Genomic DNA, 21,851 nt, shown 5'->3' on the forward strand with positions numbered 1-21,851 from the left:
CTTTCTCGCTCATGTGGCCAAGACGACAGTGCCACAAATCTGCATTATTTGCCTTACTTGTAATATCAATGCAATCTTTGGAGTTAGTTGTGGTATACAACGTACCCTCATTCTTACCTCGAGCTACTATCATAGCTCCCTTGGTAATCTTCCAATTGTTGCAGCCAAACGTCATGGTGTACCCTTCTGCATCAACTGCCCAATCGAAATCAAACTTCTCTGCAATCCAGGAATGTGTCTGACTCCATTCAGTTTTATCACGGATCCATTGGACGTCACTACCTTCACGTTTCCCTTTCCTACGATATCTAAGGGCTCGTCATCAGCCAGATGTACCTTCCCAAAATCGCCAGAAACGTAGGCTTCCATTATCTCCACATTGCTGCAGGAGTGGAACGACGCTCCAGAATCCAATACCCACGATTCCATCGGACTACTGACACTCAAGACCAACGCCTCGCCATCGTCATCAGACATGGTAGCGTTTGCTGTCTTCTTTTTCTTCTGATCCTTATTCTTATACTTTTTCGGTGCCTCACACTGATTTCTAAAATGCCCAAACTCATCACAATTCCAGCATTTAACTTTATCCAAATCCTTCTTGGATTGGCTCCTTCCCCTGGAATTTGATCTTCCACGATTTTGCTTTCCCTTCGATCTGCCTCTCTGTTCTGTATTCAGTGCTGATCCCGAAGTAGAAGATTTTGATTCTCTCCGGCGAACTTCCTCACCAATCATCAGATCTCTTACTCTGTCAACTGTTAGGTTTGTCTCTGCAGCAGTAACTGCTGTCACTGTGCCAGCCCAACTCTCAGGCAGAGATGATAGCAAAATCAGGGCACGAATTTCATCATCGAATTTTATATCAACCGAGTTCAGTTGCGAAGTAATCATGTTGAACTCATTGAGATGTTGTTGCACCAGCTTTCCCTCTTGCATTCTAAAATTAAACAATCGTCTAATCAGATGTACCTTGTTTGCCGTTGATGGTTTCTGATACATGTCCTCCAAGATCTTCATCATCTCCTTTGTCGACTTTGCTGCAGTCGTGTGATAAGCCACATCCTTGGACAACGATAGCCCAATCGCGCTCATCGCTTTTCTGTCCAGCAGCTCCCACTCCTCCTGTTCCATGTTTTCGGGTTTGGTTTTTAAAGGCTTCCAGAAATCTTTACCGTACAGGTAATCCTCAATCTGCATCTTTCAAAATTTGAAATCAGATCCGTCGAACTTCTCTACAGCAATTTTCTCATCGATCCCCATCGTGATTTCTGCCTCTTAAACCCTAGGCTCTTGATACCAGTTGTTCGGAAATAAACACAGGCAATCACGAATATGAAAGAGAATGAACACAAGAAATTGTTGACCCAGTTCGATACAATGTGTATCTACGTCTGGGGCGATGCCAAGCCAGGGATTTCACTATATAATTTCAGAATAAGCATAATTTAACAATGAAGGAGCACCTCTATTTATAAGCAACTAGAGAGCCCTAATTCTAGTCAAACTAGGAAACATATATCACAAGGAAAAAATACTTTAAGGAAACAAATCTTAAACATGGTAGGAGATAAATTCGGCTCCATAATTAACATGTAGAATTATGGCACAGCATGTGTCGATTGAGACACAAAGACTTAAAACTATTATTGATGGCCTACAAAAATGTCGTTCCATTTAAGCACTTCATTTGCGATTTTCTTTTTATCCAAAATTTTAAAATATTATTCTATTATTTCAATGATCCAACAGATTTAAATTCTATTTTTCAAAGGACTAATTTTGAAATTCATTCTTAACTTCCAAGATATAAAAAGAGACTCACATCTTCAAGAATAGTAGTTCAACAAAATATTGGGCACCCATCTCCAATAGTTCTCCATGTCATTGGTGAACACTACTGTCACCATTTTAAGCACCTGAATGGTCTTAGTCTTTCAGCGAATTGGGGCACCCATCAGGTGTACATCAAGTACATTTTTTTTCTTTTGGATTAATGGCCATTTAAATAATAAAATTTGGTCAAATTTAGGTTAGTCTCAAAAATTTTGAGATCAGAATATTAAATCACAATTTTCAATTTTTTAAATTATCTCGTTCATACACAAAATGTTGGTGTTTCACTAAAATAAATATATACTTATGTTCTTATTTCTTTTCTTGTTTTATTGAAATAATGTCATTTTTAACATCATCAAACAACATAGATTTGTCATGAAAATAACTAAAATTCCATGATTTAATATTTTAGTTTCAAAAGTATGAATTGAGCAAAATTTGACTAAACTTCATGATATGAAAGAATGACCCCTTTCCTTTTCTTAAGAGCATCAGCAATAGGGACAGATGTCCCGGCGCACATCCCAAAAACACTTCCTGTCACCTCATAAGGACATATCACTGCACAGTAGCGGACATCCCCAAGGACATCCCGACGGACAAGAACAATAACAAAAATTCACAAATTCACAAATATACAATTTACGGAATTAAAATTTCAACACGAATACGGGGAAAATGCAACCATTTTATTTTAAAAAAATATACATAATTAATAAATAAATAAAAAAATCGGAAATTGGGACGTCCGTCGTGTCACCGCAATAGCGGACGTCACGACGGACGACCTCTCGTCCGCCGCCGAAATCCGTGTCCGCTTCATTCGACGCAATAGCGGATGCTCTAATAATAATGCCAACGGTTTTTATTGCTGAATTTAATTTGGGTGTACTTACTAAATTTTGCAACTTTTACATTTTCGAATTGTAATAGTCCTGAATGGTTCCCTTCTCAATAATAATGCCATGTGTCATTCTGTTGTTGGTGAATTTAATTAGGATAAGGTTTGCTAGAAATTTACTTTGGTAAAAGTTTATTTCATCATAATATTGCAAAAATCATCGTTATTGATCCATATATTTAAGAGAGAGGAAATATAAATGATATCTCCAAGATAATGTTTTGGATAATTAATTGATTAGGATTTATAATAATAGTAATAATAATATATTACCAGTCACTTAGTTTTTAAATATTTTCGGAATTGATTGTGGTATAATGAATATTTATTTATAACCAAATTATATCCGCGTGTTTAATTAGGTCTTGATCTGTATTGGGCTCTTTTTGCAATATATTATTCCCCCCCCCCCCGTTTATAATTAATTGCCAATTAATAGTAGGGAAATTTAAAAAGGAAATTTGTGTTAATTATGGATGAAGAAAGTATTACTCCTTAAAAATAATACTAAAAAAAAACTCTGAAATGAGAATAAAACTATGAAAGGAGATATACTATAATAATGGAATCAGATCTCCCATTAGTTATATAAATTAAGAAAGTTCAATAAAAAACTCCCCAAGGCAAAAGAAGAAATGTGTTAAAAATTTTGTAAATAATGTCGGTTTAAGTGAATGGCGCCGAAATTATATACTACTCCCAATGTCTGCCACTAAACGTCACAATTTGATCCGACACGAGTTTTAAAAAATATAATAAAAAGTAGGTTGAAAAAGTTCGTAAAATGTGGGCACTATTTTTATATATTCCCTCCGTCCATCAATAAATATCTCATTTCGCCATATTCGTCCGCCCACATAAATGTTCCATGTGCTTTTTACTACTTTTACTAATTAATCTTATATTCAATTAACTTTATTCCAATCACATTTTATTATAAAATTAATAGTATTGCAAAAAGCAATACATTTCTCATTTCTTTTTTCGCACTCTCTTACTTTATTTTCTTCTTACTTAACTCACTTAAAACAATTTTTCTTGAATCTCGTATCGAAAAGAAATGCATTTACACAGAGGAGCGGAGGAGTATATAAAAATATGACCATCTTTCAATAATCTTTTTCCACCTTTTTCCACCCACTTTTTACTAGTACTTCCTATGTCTGTGAAATGTTGTCCACTTTATTTATTTTTTTCATTTTTGTTAAATAGACCATACTTTCCACTAACTCTTACACTCACATTTTAATATAAAATTAATACTACATATAAATGTGGGGCCTACATTCCACTAACTTTTTCCATTCATGAATTTTCTTCACATTTCTTAAAACTCGCGCCAAGTCAAACATGGACAACATTTTGCGGACCGAGGGAGTATATTTTTTTAAAATTCGGTATTAGGTCAAATGTGGACTTGTAATCAATGACAGATTGAGTATTAGTTTTATAATAAAATGTGAGGAGAATGAGAAGTGGAACATAGAGTTCATTACCAAAAGTAGTATTCCCACTGTCTCACAATAAGAGTCACACTTTGCCATTTTGATCCGTCCTATAATAAGAGTCATAATTCATTTTTATCATAAATGGTAAGTAGGTCCCACATTCCACTAACTCACTTCACTTACATTTTATTATAAAACCAATATAAAAAAGTGAATCTCATATTTCACTAACTTTTCCATCTGACTATTCTTTACATTTCTTAAAACTCGTGCCCACAATAAAAGTGACTCCTATTATGGTACGGAGGGAGTATAAGAAAAAAAAATTGTTTATAAGGTAAAAATCCATCGTGTCAAAAATTTGGAGTATAGTCGGGTAGATTTTTGGTGTTAAAAATTTCGATATAAATTTAAAAAGGATTAAAGTTGTACGAAAAATTAACGGCCAATATTATGGATCTATGTTTCCTTGCTTGAATGTTTTGGCACCAAAATTAAATATTTTTTATGTGTATCCACAATGACTTCGGATATAAATAAATCCAAAAAATAAAAGAATGAAAAATATACTATGAAACAAAAAATAAAGCTAACCAAAGTTAATGATAATTTTGTGATTTTTGGAGGATTCATCGATCGTTAGAGCATCCACAATAGGAATAGCCCAGCAATAGCACAACCATAGCCTAGCCACAAACTCCTCCTGTCACATCATCAGCCCTAAAAATCCTCCTGCCACATCATCAAGACAAGCAAATAGCCCAGCCATAGCCTAGCCACATCACTCAAAATTATATAAAACAAATAATTAACAATCACACAACATATGGAATTAAATTTACGACACAGATACGGGAAAATTTAATAATACTATTAAAATTTTAAAAAGTACATTAATTAAAAAAATTCACTCCTCGTCTCCGTCGCCTCCGTCGTCGCCGTCGCCACCGTCGCCACCGTTGCCGCCGCCTCCACTCAAATCGTCACGCATGCTCATGAGCAATGCGTGAAGAAAACTCTTCTCCTCGGGGTCCGCGCCGCCCGCCATTCGGCTAACGTCTTGACCATCTGAGCGCGCGTTTGTTGACGCGCGAAGAATTTGAGATCCTCTGTGGACTGGCCAAGGGGGGATGCCGACAGGACCTCCTGGGAACCCCCGGCGACTCCCCTCGCCTCCCGTTGAGCCCGCTTTTGCCCAGCCGGGCGCGAGCGAACGAACGAGGGGTACGGATCACCTGGGCCGTCTCGGGGAGGTCGTGGGAACCACCGCTGCTGCCGCTGAAATCACCGGTGCAGTTCAGTCGTTGCTTCTTCGGCCAGCCAGCGTCGACACCTACTCGAAACTTCTCGGATTCGTTCAGCACCACAAAGCAGTTCTAGTAGGTGAAATCCTTATACAACCCGGGCTGGGGGAAGGCTTTCTCCGCTATCCTCCTGCAGTCATCCTCCGTTTGGCCACTGCTCTGCATGCGGAAGGCGTTGGTGTACAAGCCCGAAAATCGGGAGACCGCAGCCTTGATTCGGTCCCACGCCTTCCGGCAATCCTCCCCGGTGCGTGGCCTCCCCTCCGGGTAAAATGTCTTGTAGGCTGCTGCTATTTTAGCCCACAAATTGACGATCCTCTGATTGTTCGAAGTGAGGGGATCATCGCAAACACTCACCCACGCCTTGGACAGGGCGACGTTCTCCGCATCCGTCCACCTCCTCCGTACCGAGCAGTCGTCCTCACCCGGCTGCGACGACTCGCCGACCCTCTTCCCCTTGCCTTTCTTCTTTAAGGCGCCATGACCCCGCACTGCTCCCCCCGTTTGAACGGGAGTATCCGGAACTCCGAGAATATCAAACTCCAACTCCTCTAAGGAAAAAGTCTCAAATTGCGTGAACTGCGCCTCCGTTGGGGTCGATGTGTGCGAAGAAGCAGTAGAAAAATCAAAACTGGGGCGATAGACGTTTTCCTCCCCCGGCGTCACCTGCGTCGCCGGTACCCCTCCTGTCGAGGGCTGCATCACTGCCCCCCCCCCCCGGCATCATCTGCATACCGGGTTGCATCCCCGGTACCCCATGCCACGCCGGCATACTCCCCCAGCTGCCATCCCGGGCATATTCCCCCCGGCTGCCATCCCGGGCATCATCCCCTGCCACGGGTACATGTTGTAGTACCCTGGCATCGGACCCCACCCACCTCCCACGGGTACCGGGGGAGTTTGAGACCTGCTCGTCACTGGAGTACCTTCGTTGTTGTTCTTGTACAGAAATTAAGATAGAGAGAAAACTCGTTAAAACAAGTGGTGTGAATTAAAATGACGTGCAAAACGCGTATATATAGTGTTTCGAAAATTAAAAAAAAATCCGTTGGGCGATCGCTCGGCGATCCAGACCCTGCAATGGCGCCGAGCGGATCGCTTAGCGCTAGGCGATTTTTTTTCGGAAAATCGCTAGGCGGTTGCAATGGTTGGCAGAGCACACCGCCTAGCGCCGGGGCTCGGCTAGACGGTGCGCTAGTCACCATTATGGATGCTCTTACGTACCCGTAGTACCGGACTTAAAATCCAATCACAAACTATTTTTCAGCTGCCGCGTCAACTTTTTAAATTATAGCTACAATAGCTATAATGCAGCCAACTCAAATCTCAGCCCCAACTTGTCAGCATTATTAAATAATAGAGTTTTAATTGAAGAGTACATTATTTGCAACCGAGAACTAAATGCAAACTACAAAATGCAATTATTTAAAAAGTGAAAAATACTTCTACAAAACAATAAAAACTGAAAATAACAAAAATAAAATATTGAAACATATACTAGTAAAACATATTGAAATGGATGGCAGCGACCGCCCCGAATCTCGCGATGCAATAAAATAAAATATTGCAACTGCGTACATCAAAGCCCGCCGATTTGCAGCCTCATTATTGATGGCTTAAGAGCATCCGCGAGCAGGACGGTGTCCGTTCGTCCGTGCCAACGGCACGGAGACCTCGTCTGCCGCTGCACCGTGCCAGCTCGATGGATCAAGTACGTCCGTGCCAGCGAGCAGGTGACGTGACATGCGCTGATTGGCCAATGGCATAGCCATTGGCAATTTGATTTTGATTTTTTTATTTTTTTAAAAATCGGTTTTAATTAAAAAAACCGATTAAAAATAAAAAAAATATTTTCCCACTTCCAAAAAAATTATATCCGTTTTCTACCCACTTTTAATTTTTTTTTTTCAGTTTTTCCCCTAAAAATACACATTTTTATCTATAAATACCCTCACTTTCAAACCCAAAAATTCACACCACACTACACCATTCTCATCTACATTCTCTCATTTCCATTCTCATCTACATTCTCTCATTTCCATTCTCATCTATATTCTCTCATTTCCATTCTCAATTTTTCTTCCACTCCTACAACATAACAATATCCGGCCACGACGATCACCCCCCGGGCTCCCACGGTTGGAACCCCGATTGGTTCGGTTCAAAACCGTTTCCTAGTCCGGAAACGGAATATTCGGCCCCTCCTCAAACCCAAAGTTCGGGAGTTCCGGGTGGCTACCGGCCTTACCCGATAGACGACCAAGATGACCCCGAAGGGTAATACGGGTGGACACCCGAGCCTAGAGCAAGGTCGAGCGGCCCCTCCCAAACTTCGACTCCTCCTACTCGCGGTGTCCACACACCGTACACTCCGGCGAAGATGGAGCAATTGTTTAAGGCGTTCTTGTCAATCTCCGAAGATCCGGAGGTTGGCACGAAGCAATCCGGCGATCATTATTGGTGGCGCATCTGTCGCCGGTACAATGAAAACCGGCCGGCAGGAACAATCGAGCGCAACGAGAGTATGGTGCGCAACGCCATATACAGAGCCAACGAAGAAATCCAAAAGTTCCAGGGGTATTACCTCCAGGAAGAGCGGTCGGCGGGGAGCGGCCGGAGCGAGGTCGACATCATCAGTTCCGCCTTGTCGACCTATCAATCCATGAACTACAAGCCATTCAAGTACCTCAACATTTGGCAGGAGACGCGGTCTCATCCGAAGTATAGGGGAAGCGTAACATCCTCCTCTAACGGCTCCAAAGACGTGGCTAGCTAACTTGTCGGAGCTAACTTGGGTAGCCCCAACAGTCACCATACACAGGATGATCAGGTTTAATTTTCAAATTGAAAATCAATTTTTAACAATTTGTTTTAAATATCAATATCATTCCAAAATGATTTAAATGTACCATCCAGCGATCCAAACTTAGATACTACAAGCTACTTTCTCATGTACTTAATGAATGATATAGTACTATTCATTTATAGACTCAGCCACGTCAAAAGTAAACAAGCAGGGAGAATGCAACAATAAATATAACTCTTTCTATTTTAGTCCATTATTTAAAAATAACAATTTTCAAACTCTCTATTTTAGAAATTATTTACATCCTTATACATCAATTTATTTACCACTTGTACCACTAATAAAGTGAACCTTATAATCCACTAACATTAATTCCATTTCTTTTTTCTCTCCGCCTCTCTTACTTTATCAATTTTCTCTCTTACTTTACCAAATTGTGCATTAAAACTCGTGTCGTTTCAAATGTTTCTATTTTTAAAAAATGGAGGGAGCACTCCATATCACTCCATATCATATCATCCCACGACAAACCTTGTGAAATGACTTAAACATCCCAACAATTCCAACCTTGGAAAAAAGATGTCTACATCTAACAATTTGCAGCAAATCAAGCACCAATTTATTTAAAAATTTATTCCAACAAAATAAGTTACTTCATGAGGATCATTGGTAGTGTTTCAGTTACGGCGACAGACAGTGATCCCATCACCAAGAGGGACTTGAGAAATCTGCACTCTAGCATCACCTGCTATGTACTTGTTAAACTCTATCGAAGCCTTCCTTGAACCCAGCTTGCTCTCCGGAACCGAACTCTCATCCATTGCCACCGTCCCTGCCCAAAGGGTGTTATCGTAAACAGCTATACCTCCCGGTTTCAGAAGTTCCAACACTCTCTCATGGTAATTTGCATAGTTGTCTTTATCAGCATCAACAAATGCAAAGTCAAATGTCCCCTTATTCTCTGGCTGGATCCAAAACTTTATTTGGTTAGCATTGCCAATCTCTGTTGCTAAAAAGGAACAAAACTTATCATTATCTTACATCTTTCAGTAACTGATCAAGAACAGGAAGAGCCTCAGACTCAATGAAATTGATCTTGTGCTTCACCCCTGCCTTATCGATGATAGGTAATCCTATCTCATACGAGCTCCGGTTCATGTCTATGGCTGTGATCTACACCCACATTCTTAATAAATATGGAGTTATAGAAACAGATTGAAATGAGATAAAAGAAAAGAAAAGAAATGTAATTAGCAACCTTTCCATCGTCTGGAATTGTGAGGGCAGTTAGAAGAAGGGAGTATCCAGTAAACACTCCAATTTCAATTGTCTTTTTCGCGTTGATTGTCTTTAGAAGCAAGGCCATAAACTGCCCCGCATCAGGTGCTGTACCCATCACAGCCCTTTGACAAAAAAAATGAAGATACTAATATTCATCAACAATGTTGGACATGAACAAACTAATTGATCTCATGTCACCAACAAATTTCAATAGAAGATTGAACCTTTTATATAGCTCAAATATATCATAATCATAAAATGTCTGTTCCTAATTGTAAATTTAGATGAAGAAAGTATATATTACCTTGGATGAGTGGATGTGATAGCCCTGAGCTCCTTGAGACACTGGTGTTCTCGTGGATACACACTAGTATCCATTATATACTTTGAAAATTAAACAAACAAACAAAACATAATTAGTTTTAGTGGTAACATACAAAATAAACATTAGTATTTTAGTAGTGATAGATTATAAGTGTGCATACATTGTATAACTCTGCGCTTTGCAACACGCCCTTCTCTGTAGAACTATTATTGATCACAGTTTTGTTTGCCATGATTCCTCACAAGGGTTAATATAATCCTTCAAATACAATCAAGAAATCAAATATTCTTGCTGCCAGAGATATTAAAAAAAGAACTGTAAATTAAAGAGACTATCGCAATCAGTCCAATACTACTACAAACAAGACATTTCCACAATTCCACATCCAAAAGATAATAAATTCCCAATTTTTATTTTATTTATTCGTAAAACTAAAATCATTAAAGTTTGGCAAGCACAGAACCAGCCGAATTCAAACGATGGGAATGGATAAATCAAAATCTGAGCAACCAAAAATGGCAAAATTAGCGATGGTGATGATCCATTACTGAAAGAAACAGCAACAGAGACGAAAACAACGACAAACTGCAAAGATTAATTTCACAAAACAGACGATTTCAGATTCAATTACCTCTAATTCGAAGTCAAAAGGCAGTCTTCTTTGCGATACTCTTGCTCTCGTTTCTGATTTCTGAGATATGGAATTCTGTCTCAATATTTATACCCCATTCATAAAATTAATATTCCGTTATTCATAAAATTAATATTCCATTCATATTCATAATATTCCATTCATATTCATAATATTCCATTCTCTGATCTCGTAAAATTAATTTTCCATTTATATTCATTTAATAAAACATTAACATTACGAAAGGTGCATGATAAATGCAGCAAAAAAATGCCGATCGACAATTGTAAAGCATGCCTTGATTTGATTCATATTTTTTGGTAAAAAGGGTGAAAGACTACGTTTTCAAGAATTGTGGACCAAAGCCCCGAAATTTCTTTCTAAAAATTGGGGTACACATCTCAAATTTGGAAGCTTGGTCGTTTCAGGCTGACCAACGACGAACCGAACTAAACCGAAATTTGAATCTAGCATATTACACGAGTATTCCAGCAAAATTACAAAGCTCGAGTCTTGAATAAAACATTCAATGAAATTCACCAAAATAAATACTAGAATGAACTGCATATATCAACCTCGGGACAAAGTGTTTCTAATAGTTGGGGTCCTAAGAGCATCCACTATAGACGAGAATGGGGCGGACGAAAATTTGGGGCGAGGGTGGGGCGGTCTATAGTGCAGCGGACTTCCGCCCCGGGGCGGACAAGAAAAATGGGGCGAGGGTGGGGCGGTAGAGGCTTCGCCTCCTACGGGGCGATGGAGGTGGCGGCGGGGCGATCCGGGGCGATAGGGAGGGGGGGGGGGGGCGATCTATAGTGGGGCGACGGGCTATGGACGTCCGCCCCCTTTGTTTTTTTTTTAATTTTTTCGAAAATTAAATCTATAAATACTCCTCCTCCACCATCCATTTTTACACACTTTCATAGACTTCATTTTCACACATCACTATCTACACTTTCACTCTAAAAAAATGCACGGTGGAGACGACGAATCCCCCGGCTCGCACGAATCGGGATATGGCGGCAATCCTTCCCAGCCGTCGGGATATGGCAGCGTACCGTCGGGATATGGCGGCGTACCGTCGGGATATGACGACTTTCCGTCTCAGCCATGGAGTTGGAATCAACCTTCCCCGGCATGAACCCTAAACCCTCTTCTCCCACCCAACCTTTGGCGAGGAATCTGAGCCGCTCGGCGTTTGGAGATTACAGACCCAACCTCGACTCGCTTAACCATTCCCGTCCGGAGACCACTTTCCAATCCAGTCAATCTCCTTTCACCGATGCAGATCAAGACGCACTGGATACGATGATGGATCTGATCAGTTCCGGCGTACCGGATACGCCCGTTACGACGAGAGTCGGAGGGTCCCAACGCGGCGGCTGTGGCGGTGGCGGTGGAGGATCGGGCAGCGGCGTCGGCTCCGGTGGCGGTTCGCAAAGCGGTTCAGTTCAAGTCGGGAAAAAAAAGCCCATCCACTACACCAAAGCGGAGTCCGTTGCTGTGGCGAGGGCGTGGGATGCCGCCACATCAGACCCCATATTGGGCACCGATCAGACCGAGTTTAGCTTTTGGAAGCGCGTCGTGCAGGCGTACAACGAGTTCAAACCTCACGACTCCCTCCCGCGTGACGGGGAACAGCTCCTCAAGAAGTGGTCTAGGATTCTGCCGGCGACCCGTACCGTCGGGATATGATGACTTTCCGTCTCAGCCATGGAGTTGGAATCAACCTCCCCCGGCATGAACTCTAAACCCTCTTCTCCCACCCAACCTTTGGCGAGGAATCTGAGCCGCTCGGCGTTTGGAGATTACAGACCCAACCTCGACTCGCTTAACCATTCCCGTCCGGAGACCACTTTCCAATCCAGTCAATCTCCTTTCACCGATGCAGATCAAGACGCACTGGATACGATGATGGATCTGATCAGTTCCGGCGTACCGGATACGCCCGTTACGACGAGAGTCGGAGGGTCCCAACGCGGCGGCTGTGGCAGTGGCGGTGGAGGATCGGGCAGCGGCGTCGGCTCCGGTGGCGGTTCGCAAAGCGGTTCAGTTCAAGTCGGGAAAAAAAGCCCATCCACTACACCAAAGCGGAGTCCGTTGCTGTGGCGAGGGCGTGGGATGCCGCCACATCAGACCCCATATTGGGCACCGATCAGACCGAGTTTAGCTTTTGGAAGCGCGTCGTGCAGGCATACAACGAGTTCAAACCTTACGACTCCCTCCCGCGTGACGGGGAGCAGCTCCTCAAGAAGTGGTCTAGGATTCTGCCGGCGACCCGGCGGTTCGCGGGCATATACCAGAACAACCTGCTCCATGCGGAGAGTGGGCGCAGCGAGGCTGACGTGAAAGAACTTTCGATGGAGCAATACCACACGCTCGGCAATCCGAAGTTCACAATGTGGGAGGAGTTTCTAGTTCTCCAGGACTGCCCAAAATTCAAGGCCATCTGTGCCCAAGAGCAGAGTCCGACGACGAAGCGGATAAGACACAACATTGCCGGGGACTACACCAGCGGCAGCGGCTCGCAATCGTTCGACCTGATCGAAGAGCAAGCCGCAGAGCCCTCCGCTACACACTCTAGGCGCGCCCGCCCTCCGGGACAACGTGCCTCTATCCGACGCGCTAGAGAAGCCGGCGGTTCCTCCCGACGATCGTCGGCGGCTTCTGGATCGCGCGCCCCGCAGACCGCATCTATACCGCCTTCAAGGGCCCCTTTGCCAGCTCGGTCTTGAGGGATACCGTATATGTGCAGTTGGCGCACGAATTGAATGATGCCTGCAGCAAATACGAGACGACAACCGACCCGTACATCAAGAATATATACTCCGACCTCATACGTCGGATCCATCGCCGTCTGCGCTTGGCTGATGAGGGTCCTGGGGCAGCGGCGGCCGGCGGCAACGAGAGAGACGTTGAAGGCGATGGAGAAGGCGACGGAGATGAGGAAGAGGAATCGGACGACGCCACCGATTAGACGGTGGCGGCGTTTTTATTTGTTTTTTTTACGTTCGTTGTATAATTTTACCTTTGCCAATACAACGAATATTCGGTCTCAATTACCTCGTTTTGTAAATATTTCAATTCATCTGATTTAAAAACGAAACAAAAAAATTAAAATAAAAATTGGTTATAAAATTTTGGGGCTATTGGAAGTGTCCGCCTATAGTGAGGCAGTGGAGGAAAAAATTGGGGCTATGAACAAAAAAGTGGGGATGTGGACAAAAAAAGGGGGCGGGGCTATTGGAAGTGTCCGCCTATAGTGGATGCTCTAAGGGTACATTATAAGGCGGACGTCCCCAATAGCCCCGCCACCTTTTTTGTCCACAGCCCCAGTTTTTTTATCTGCCCCCAAAAAAAAGGTTTCCACCACTATAGGCGGACACTTCCAATAGCCCCGAAATTTTATAACCAATTATAAGCAATTATAACAAAAAACGTGTATTAAAAAAAATTCCTTCTTCCTTCTCCCTTCCTCTCTAAAAAAATGTCAAAAATTTTAAAAAAAAATTTAAGGGGGCGGCCGGTGCGGCGCCGCCCCACTATGGATAGCCCTGCCTAATCGCCGCGTCCGCCCCGGACCGGCGCGTCCTCGCCCCGAAGACGCCGCATGACCGTCCGCCCCAAATTTTTCATCCGCCTCGGGGCGGAAGTCGCCCCCACTATAATAGCCCCGAGATCGCCCCGACGGGGCTATAGCTGCGGCTATTCCATAGTGGATACTCTAATCATTTTTAATCGCTGGTGGACCCTAATCATAGGATTGGATTAGTATTGGAACCTAAACATTTGATGTGCATTTGCATTATCTTTGGACATTTGTACTTTTTTTAACATTTCTACCATTCAAGGACAGAAGTGTTAATAGTAATATTTCTATTTCCGTAAGTTTTAAGATAACTGAGTTATTTCTATTTTTGGCAAAAATAACTCTCTCATTTACTTTATTCTCTCTTCTTCTCTCTTACTTTATTCATCATCCATTTAACTCATTGTTCTTAAACTCCGTACAGAAAAGTAACGCCTCTATTAACAAGGAACAGACGGATTACCTATTTTCTCTTTTGGCTCGATATTTATATTTTCTCTCTTTTATGAGTGAACTACTACAAATTAATGACATTTATATTTCTTTCTTTTATGATTGAACTATAAACTAATGACATTCATATTACACTTCAAACATTATGTGCCCGAATTTCAGGTGCTCTTTTCGCTATTTCTAATCTTTTATGCACCTTTTTGCACTGTTTTTACATTTAATTGAGGGCATGTTAGTCTTTTTATTCATTGAACCACATGGCATTTTAGTCTTTTTCATTGACCCACGGGTGCATATGATATGACATTATATCATTCTATGTAATTAAGTTATGACTTCAGGCCAGCCGAGTGGTTCGGGTTCCAGCATTGGTAACTTGGCCTTAGGTGCTCCCGTAGCTGCTCAGATCTGATGTTAAAATCAGCACAGCCTCATAGTGACCCAAAATCGGACAAGAAAATAGAAAACTGTTGTCGAAATGAGATGCAAGTCTTGCCGGACGAAAATTACCATGAGAATAAACAAAGGAAAATTACACGGAAAAACTGAAACAATTACACGGGAAAATATCTGTGGAAAGCGGTAAGCCGAGTCGAGGAGTCCTCTTTCCGCAAGACGAGATACGCCCCGGTAGTGCTCTCGGTTAGCGTGTCGTCCCCAAAAATAAAACGGCTTCGTCTCTGAAGTAGTAGCACCGCTAGCAACATAGCTCCGGCGAACGGGAGTAAGGCGGGGGCAGAGCTTCGACGGGAAGATATGCAGAGAGGGAGAGAGCGTGTATGCAGGAATGCTTGTGTATTCTATGTCTAGAATGCAATGGATGCATGCCTATTTATAGGCTAAGTCCACCTGCAGGGCATTGATGGAGTCAACAGCCATTATGTGTGTAATGATGACTTGACCGTAACCGCCGGGGGTTATTGACTGGTGCACTAGCCAGTGGGAGCTGAAGAGACACAACGCACCTGGACATGCTACACGAAGGGATACACCATGGACCGTCGGGGTCCATCGGGGACCTTTTGTCTCCCGTTATGCGTCGGGGTCCAGCGGGGACCTTTTGTCTCCCGTCATGCGTCAGGGTCCAGCGGGAACCTTTTGTCTCCCATCATGCGTCGGGGTCCAGCAGGACCATGACGTGGACCAGACCCGTCGGGGATAGCGTGGAGTTTGGGGTGGTCTAAAAAGAACAAGCGGGGCTCGAACTACGCTCAACGACCAGCTCCAAAGAACAGCCCAAAGACAACCCAAAGACCCACTTCACACTTACATAAGTGATTCCTCGTTAAGTATCTTGTCATACTTAGTCTCCTTGAGAACTTTATCTCAACTAGATCCTTTAGGAATCATTAAAAGTCATAGACTTAACCTCACCACTAGGCAAGTTTTTCAAACACTCTATTGCTCTCTAGGGAATAGATATAGATGAGTGTTTCACACGAACTCTCATAGCTTAGTTTTCCCATTGAACCAAGTTCTTGGGATCTCCAGTCATCATGGTTGGGTTACCACTATGACAATTCTTTAATTTGTGGATTTCAAACCTATTCCCTCTAGCAATTTATTCATTTGATCACGATTTAACCCTTTGGTTAGCGGATCCGCTAGATTATCCAATGACTTCACGTAGTCAATTGTAATCACCCCTGTTGTCATCAAATGTCTCACGATATTGTGTCGTCAACGAATGTGTCGAGACTTACCATTGTACAAGCCACTGTTTGCCCTCCCAATAGCGGCTTGGCTATCACAGTGAATTAACACTGGAGCACGGGCTTTGACCAACATGGAATATCTTCAAGGAAGTTTTTAAGTCATTCGGCTTCTTCCGCGGCTTATCTAAAGCTATGAATTCAGATTCCATGGTGGATCGGGCTATACATATCTGTTTCGTGGATTTCCACGAGACAGCACCACCCCCAATAGTAAAGACATATCCACTTGTTGAAAGTGAGTCTTTGTTATCGGATATTCAATTTGCATCGCAGTACCCTTCAAGTACCGGGGGTATCTCGAAAAGTGTAGCCCATGATTTTGAGTATACTTGAGATATCTCAAAACTCTTACAAGAGCTTTCCAATGCTCTTTGCTTGGATTGTTCGTATAACGGCTCAACTTGTTCACGGCGCAAGCAATATCAGGTCGAGTGCAATTAGTAAGATACATAATGCATCCAATGACCCGTGCATAATCTTCTTGTGCAACGGGCCCACTGAAGTGAGGAAGAGCTGAATCGGATCGTGTGTGTTTTGTGTGCTTACAGGGAACACTAATACAAGTGCTCAGTCAAGACACCGCGCTTCTTAAATCCACTGGATCACTAGGTCCAGGAACCCAAGGAACACAGAGTGTTGTCGTCGTTGGACACGCTCGACTCTCCTTCAAAAATTAATCCCTCAACCCAAATTACTATTAAATTAGTATAGGGAAGTGGGGTCGATCCCACGAAGATGGATTCGTGAGTAGTGTTTAGAGACTTTGGAAACAAGCGGCTGCTGCCACGCAAAGGGTTGAGGTTTATAACAACTACCACTAGACCTAGGCACGGAATTTAAATGCTAGACCTAAGAAACAGAATACTTGTAAAATCAGACATCAACACCGAAAGAAACAATAGCTCGCTAGACCATGTAAATGATTAACTAAATATGACTAGGCATGAAGAATTAAAAAGTGGGGACCAGGACATTCAAATAAGGTAAGTACGGTAAAAGCTGCAACTAACAAACTCATGCAATTTCCTATCCAACTCAGAAACGTAAATGAAGAAAACAGAGCATACTCCTAGATTCGAACAGAATATAGAGATCGGGACGCCGGAAACTCACTACGAATCGGAAGTACATCAGATCTACATAAACTGAACGAAATGAAACGAAAACACGTAAGCTAGGCATAAAATTAAACCAACACGACTCAGATTCACGTCGAATGCTTAATCCACTCCGGATCCAAGACATCCGAACTCAACACCCAGCACAATCAACTCCATAGCTCCGATTCTCACAGATCTACTCAAATCAACTCCAGATCCCAACAATCACAGACAACCCTACGACATCAACAAGTTAAGAACCCGATTCATCCACAAACAAACTCCATTCTCCCAGATCCAACCACAAACCTGCGATAATCTAGAAAACAACCAACTCCAACAATCCAACTCAGAATTCAAGTAAACATAATCGACACACAAAGATCAACACAGTCGGCATAAACTAAAACGAAACTTGCATAAACACAGAGAATATCCAGAAAACAAAGAGGTCCGAGCCTCAAACAGCGAAGCTCGGTGAATTCAGCAGAAACGTAACAGAAAATAAATTGTTTCTTCGCCCTCAAGTAGGACGGTGTTACCACCAGATCGAAAAGTGTGTAAGCTAGAAGTGAACCCCAAGTATGCCCTGAATTTCCCACGAAAGAACCCAAGTGTGTGAAGAAAAGTGGACTAAGCTACAAGCTGTTGGCGAGGTCTCCAACTGAGAAGATCCCTCCAGCGTGCATGCTTCTCTCTTTTATAGACGCGGACATAACCTTCTAGAGTCTTCGTAGAAATCTCTATTCTACCCTTCAACTCCGAGGCTTCCTCCGTCGAGCAATTTTCCTCATAATGTCCACTCTTTCGCCTTCTTCCTAGGTCCACGCAACTGTCTCCCTTCTTTGCTGGACCTGGCGAAAATCATCACACACCTGGCTTAAAACGCGTGTTAGACCCAGAAATTTCACGAATTAAAGCCCTAGACCTATGCATGAAATTAGCCTTATCACTCACCCCTATTCTTGCTCAAGTGAACATTGAGCTCTATAGGCGTCTTAGCCGGGATGCCATCATAGGCATTGAATCTCTTTAATACTTTCTCAACATAATGAGATTGTGTTAAGGTGATTCCTTCGGATGTTCTTAGAGTTTTCATTCCAATAATTACATCGGCTAGACCCATATCCTTCACGTCGAAGTTTTTCTTCAACATGGCTTTCGTGTCGTTAATCACTTGGGTGTTACTACCCATGATTAACATATCATCAACGTAGAGACACACTATAACTTATTCATTATCAGTGTTCTTAATGTAGACACATTTGTCACATTCGTTGATTTTAAATCCATTTGATAACATCACGTTATCAAATTTCAAGTGTCACTGCAATGGCGCTTGTTTCAATCCATAGAGGGATTTAACCAGCTTGCATACCTTTTTCTCTTGTCCAGGTACTACAAAACCTTCAGGTTGTTCCATATAGATTTCATCTTCAAGGTCACCATTTAGAAACGCAGTCTTAACATCCATTTGATGAATCTCAAGATTGTGCACAGCAGCAATCGCGAGAAGCACTCGAATTGATGTAATCCTCGTTACAGGTGAGTATGTATCGAAGAAATCGTACCCTTCCTTTTGTTTAAAGCCTTTGACTACCGTCGAGCTTTATACTTGTCCACTGTTCCATCGGCCTTAAACTTTCTTTTAAGGACCCATTTTGCATCCTAAAGGTTTAGCACCTTCAAGTAGATTAACCAACACCCACGTGTGGTTTAGCAAAATTGACTCAATTTCGCTTTGAACAACTTCTTTCCAATGCAACCCGTCTGGGCCAACAAATGCTACTTTTATCGATGTTGGTTCTTCATCCAACATGAATGCAATGTAGTCAGGACCAAATGTCTTTGGTGTTCTGACCCTGCTACCACGTCTTGGTACCGCATCGTTTGGATCAGGCCTTGTTCGCTTGCGCGATTCTGGCTCTTCATCCGCTGATTTAGAACTAGTGGCTTCATCCTCAATTCTCGTCTCAGAATTGGGTACAATATTTTCCTTGTGTTTGCGAGGAAATATGTTTTCAAGAAATACAACATTTCTTGACTCGATTGTTGTTCCCACGGTCACAGTCGGTATTTCAGACTTGTGGACAACAAATCGATATGCACTACTATTAAGTGCATACCCAATGAAGATGCAGTCAACCGTTTTTAGGACCGATTGTAACTTCTTTAGGCGAATGAACCATCACCTTAGCCAAACACCCCCACACTTTGAGGTATTTGTAGGATGGTTTCCTTCCCTTCCACAACTCATAAGGAGTAACGTCCTTACCTTTGAGTGGGATTTTGTTTAGGATGTAGTTGGCTGTCAAAACAGCTTCCCCCCACATGTTCTCGCTACAAAGAAAACCTATCAGATTCAAATATAAGTTTAAACCCCTTATTCACTAGTATTGATCCTGACACTAGGTTCTTCCGGATGTCCGGGACGTGCAGCACATCCTTCAAAGTGATGGTGACGCCGGACGTCATCATGAGAATCACGTCTCCAATGCCGAGGACTTGAGACGAGGCTTGATTCCCCATATTGATCTTCCTCCATTCAACAGCGGTGTGGGAGGCAAACTTGCTCTTATCGGCACAAACGTGGGCAGTAGCTCCAGTGTCGATATACCAGCCACCTTTGTTATCAACAAGGTTGACTTCTTCCGTGACTACAGCAACAAGGTCATTTTCATCCCAGTCCTTGAATTTTTTTTCAACAACGTGGGCAGCCGGCTTCTTCAACAACTTGCGGCAGTCCTTGGAAAAGTGGTCAGGTTTGCCACAGTTGTAGCAGTTGCCTTCAACCTTCCTCGCAAGCTGCTTCTTCTTGCCCTTATCCTTTGCAATTGGACGGGAGCGTTTGTTGGAGGGACCGCCCCGCTCCAACAGATTGGCCTTTGCAACAGGTGGGCCATGGCCCTTAGCTAAACCATCGCGTTTGCGCATGTCTGACTCGATGCGCAACTTTACGATCAAGTCTTCAAGATTCATCTCCTTTCGCTTGTGCTTAAGGTAGCTCTTGAAGTCCTTCCAGCCGGGTGGAAGTTTTTCAATGACCGTGCCCGCCGTGAAAGCTTCAGGCAGGGCCATTCCCTCGGCGGCGAGGTCGTGGATAATGAGCTGGAACTCTTGCACTTGGTCCATGATTGGTCGGGAGTCAACCATTTTGTAGTCCAAGTACTTAGCTATTACAAATTTCTTAGTACCCGCATCATCACTACGGTACTTCTTATCAAGCATTTCCCACACTTGTTTTGATGTGGGAATAGTACAATACACGTTATAGAGACTATCATCTAAAGCACTTAAAACAAAGTTTTTACATAGATAGTCTCCTTTGCGCCAAGCGTCATACTCAACGTACATCTCGACACATGCCTCATCCTCGCTTGGCGGGGTTGGCTCATTTTCCTTGAGGAAGTTAACGACGCCCAACGTTGTTAGGTAGAATAACATTTTCTGTTGCCATCTCTTGAAGTCCGTTCCAGTGAACTTCGACGGCTTCTCAGCGGGTGGCATCATCCTTGGTGCCATTGGTGCCGAGCTTGTCCCATGGAATGGACCAAATCTGTTGCCCCCGTAGGAGCTAACAATTGGTTGGGGCACAGTACCCCCCACAGTTGCGTGGAGCATGGAAGCCCCCGCATTTGTGCCGACCCCGAAGGATCCAGCTCCCGTGCCGACCCCGATGGATACAACACCCGTGCTGACCCCAATGGATCCAGTACCCGTGCCGACCGAAGGATCCAGCACCCGTCCAGCTTATACCTCCTTTTTTCCTGGACTTCGTCCAGCTTATACCTCCTTTTTTCGTGGACTTCGTCCAGCTTATACCTCCTTTTTTCCTGGACTTCGTCCAGCTTATACCACCAGCTCTGGACTTTGTCCAGCTTATTCCTTCATAACCCATTTTTTCTCCTTTATACTCTACTCCCTAAGCATCAAGTGGCTGCCCATTTTTTACAAGTTAGCTCAAAGTGTTTAGGCTTATAACTCACTTTATAGTAAGGCTGCACAGCTAGGTTATCTAAGGTATCCTCTATCATCCTCACTTCATCCAAACCGCTTTTAGTTTATTTAGGAAGAGGGCACCAAAGTTGACGTGTATCCTATCTTCAATCGCTCTCACTAAGGGAATATTTCTGCCTTATTGTATCCACTAGCTCATGCAAAAGACGAAAAGTAAAAGTTACTTGGGTTGGGGGAAATTAATTCGGGGTCTGGCCCCCTCGGGAGCCAGACTTGGGCGGCACAGCCTGTTGGGTCACTTTAGCTTTCTTTCTTGCCGGTGATTCCGGCTTCTCTTTCCTCTCGTCAGTCTGTCCGGGTACGGTCTTCTTCAAGGTCATGGGTCTAGTAGAGGACGAAGTGATTAGAGGCTTGGTGACTTGTGGCTGCTTCCGGATAGATAGATCTGCTGGACTTGGCGCCCTGGGTCCGCCACTAGGTCCAGGAAGTAATATTGGTGCGT

At 43.1% G+C, this 21,851-nt stretch overlaps 1 protein-coding gene across 1 annotated transcript; it reads right to left on the reverse strand.

The window, feature by feature from the left end:
• Positions 1-8,894: 8,894 nt before the first annotated feature.
• On the reverse strand, positions 8,895-10,691 carry LOC121802519 (probable caffeoyl-CoA O-methyltransferase At4g26220). The gene is made up of 6 exons (XM_042202205.1): positions 10,536-10,691; positions 10,065-10,162; positions 9,884-9,963; positions 9,557-9,701; positions 9,340-9,471; positions 8,895-9,263 (listed from the first exon to the last, which is right to left on the reverse strand). Exons 2-6 carry the CDS (start codon positions 10,134-10,136, stop codon positions 8,976-8,978), a joined length of 717 nt encoding a protein of 238 aa, XP_042058139.1. The 5' UTR covers positions 10,137-10,162; positions 10,536-10,691; the 3' UTR covers positions 8,895-8,975.
• Positions 10,692-21,851: the final 11,160 nt, after the last annotated feature.

Source organism: Salvia splendens, chromosome 5 (genome assembly GCF_004379255.2).
Source record: "Salvia splendens isolate huo1 chromosome 5, SspV2, whole genome shotgun sequence".
NCBI classification, from domain to species: domain Eukaryota; kingdom Viridiplantae; phylum Streptophyta; class Magnoliopsida; order Lamiales; family Lamiaceae; genus Salvia; species Salvia splendens.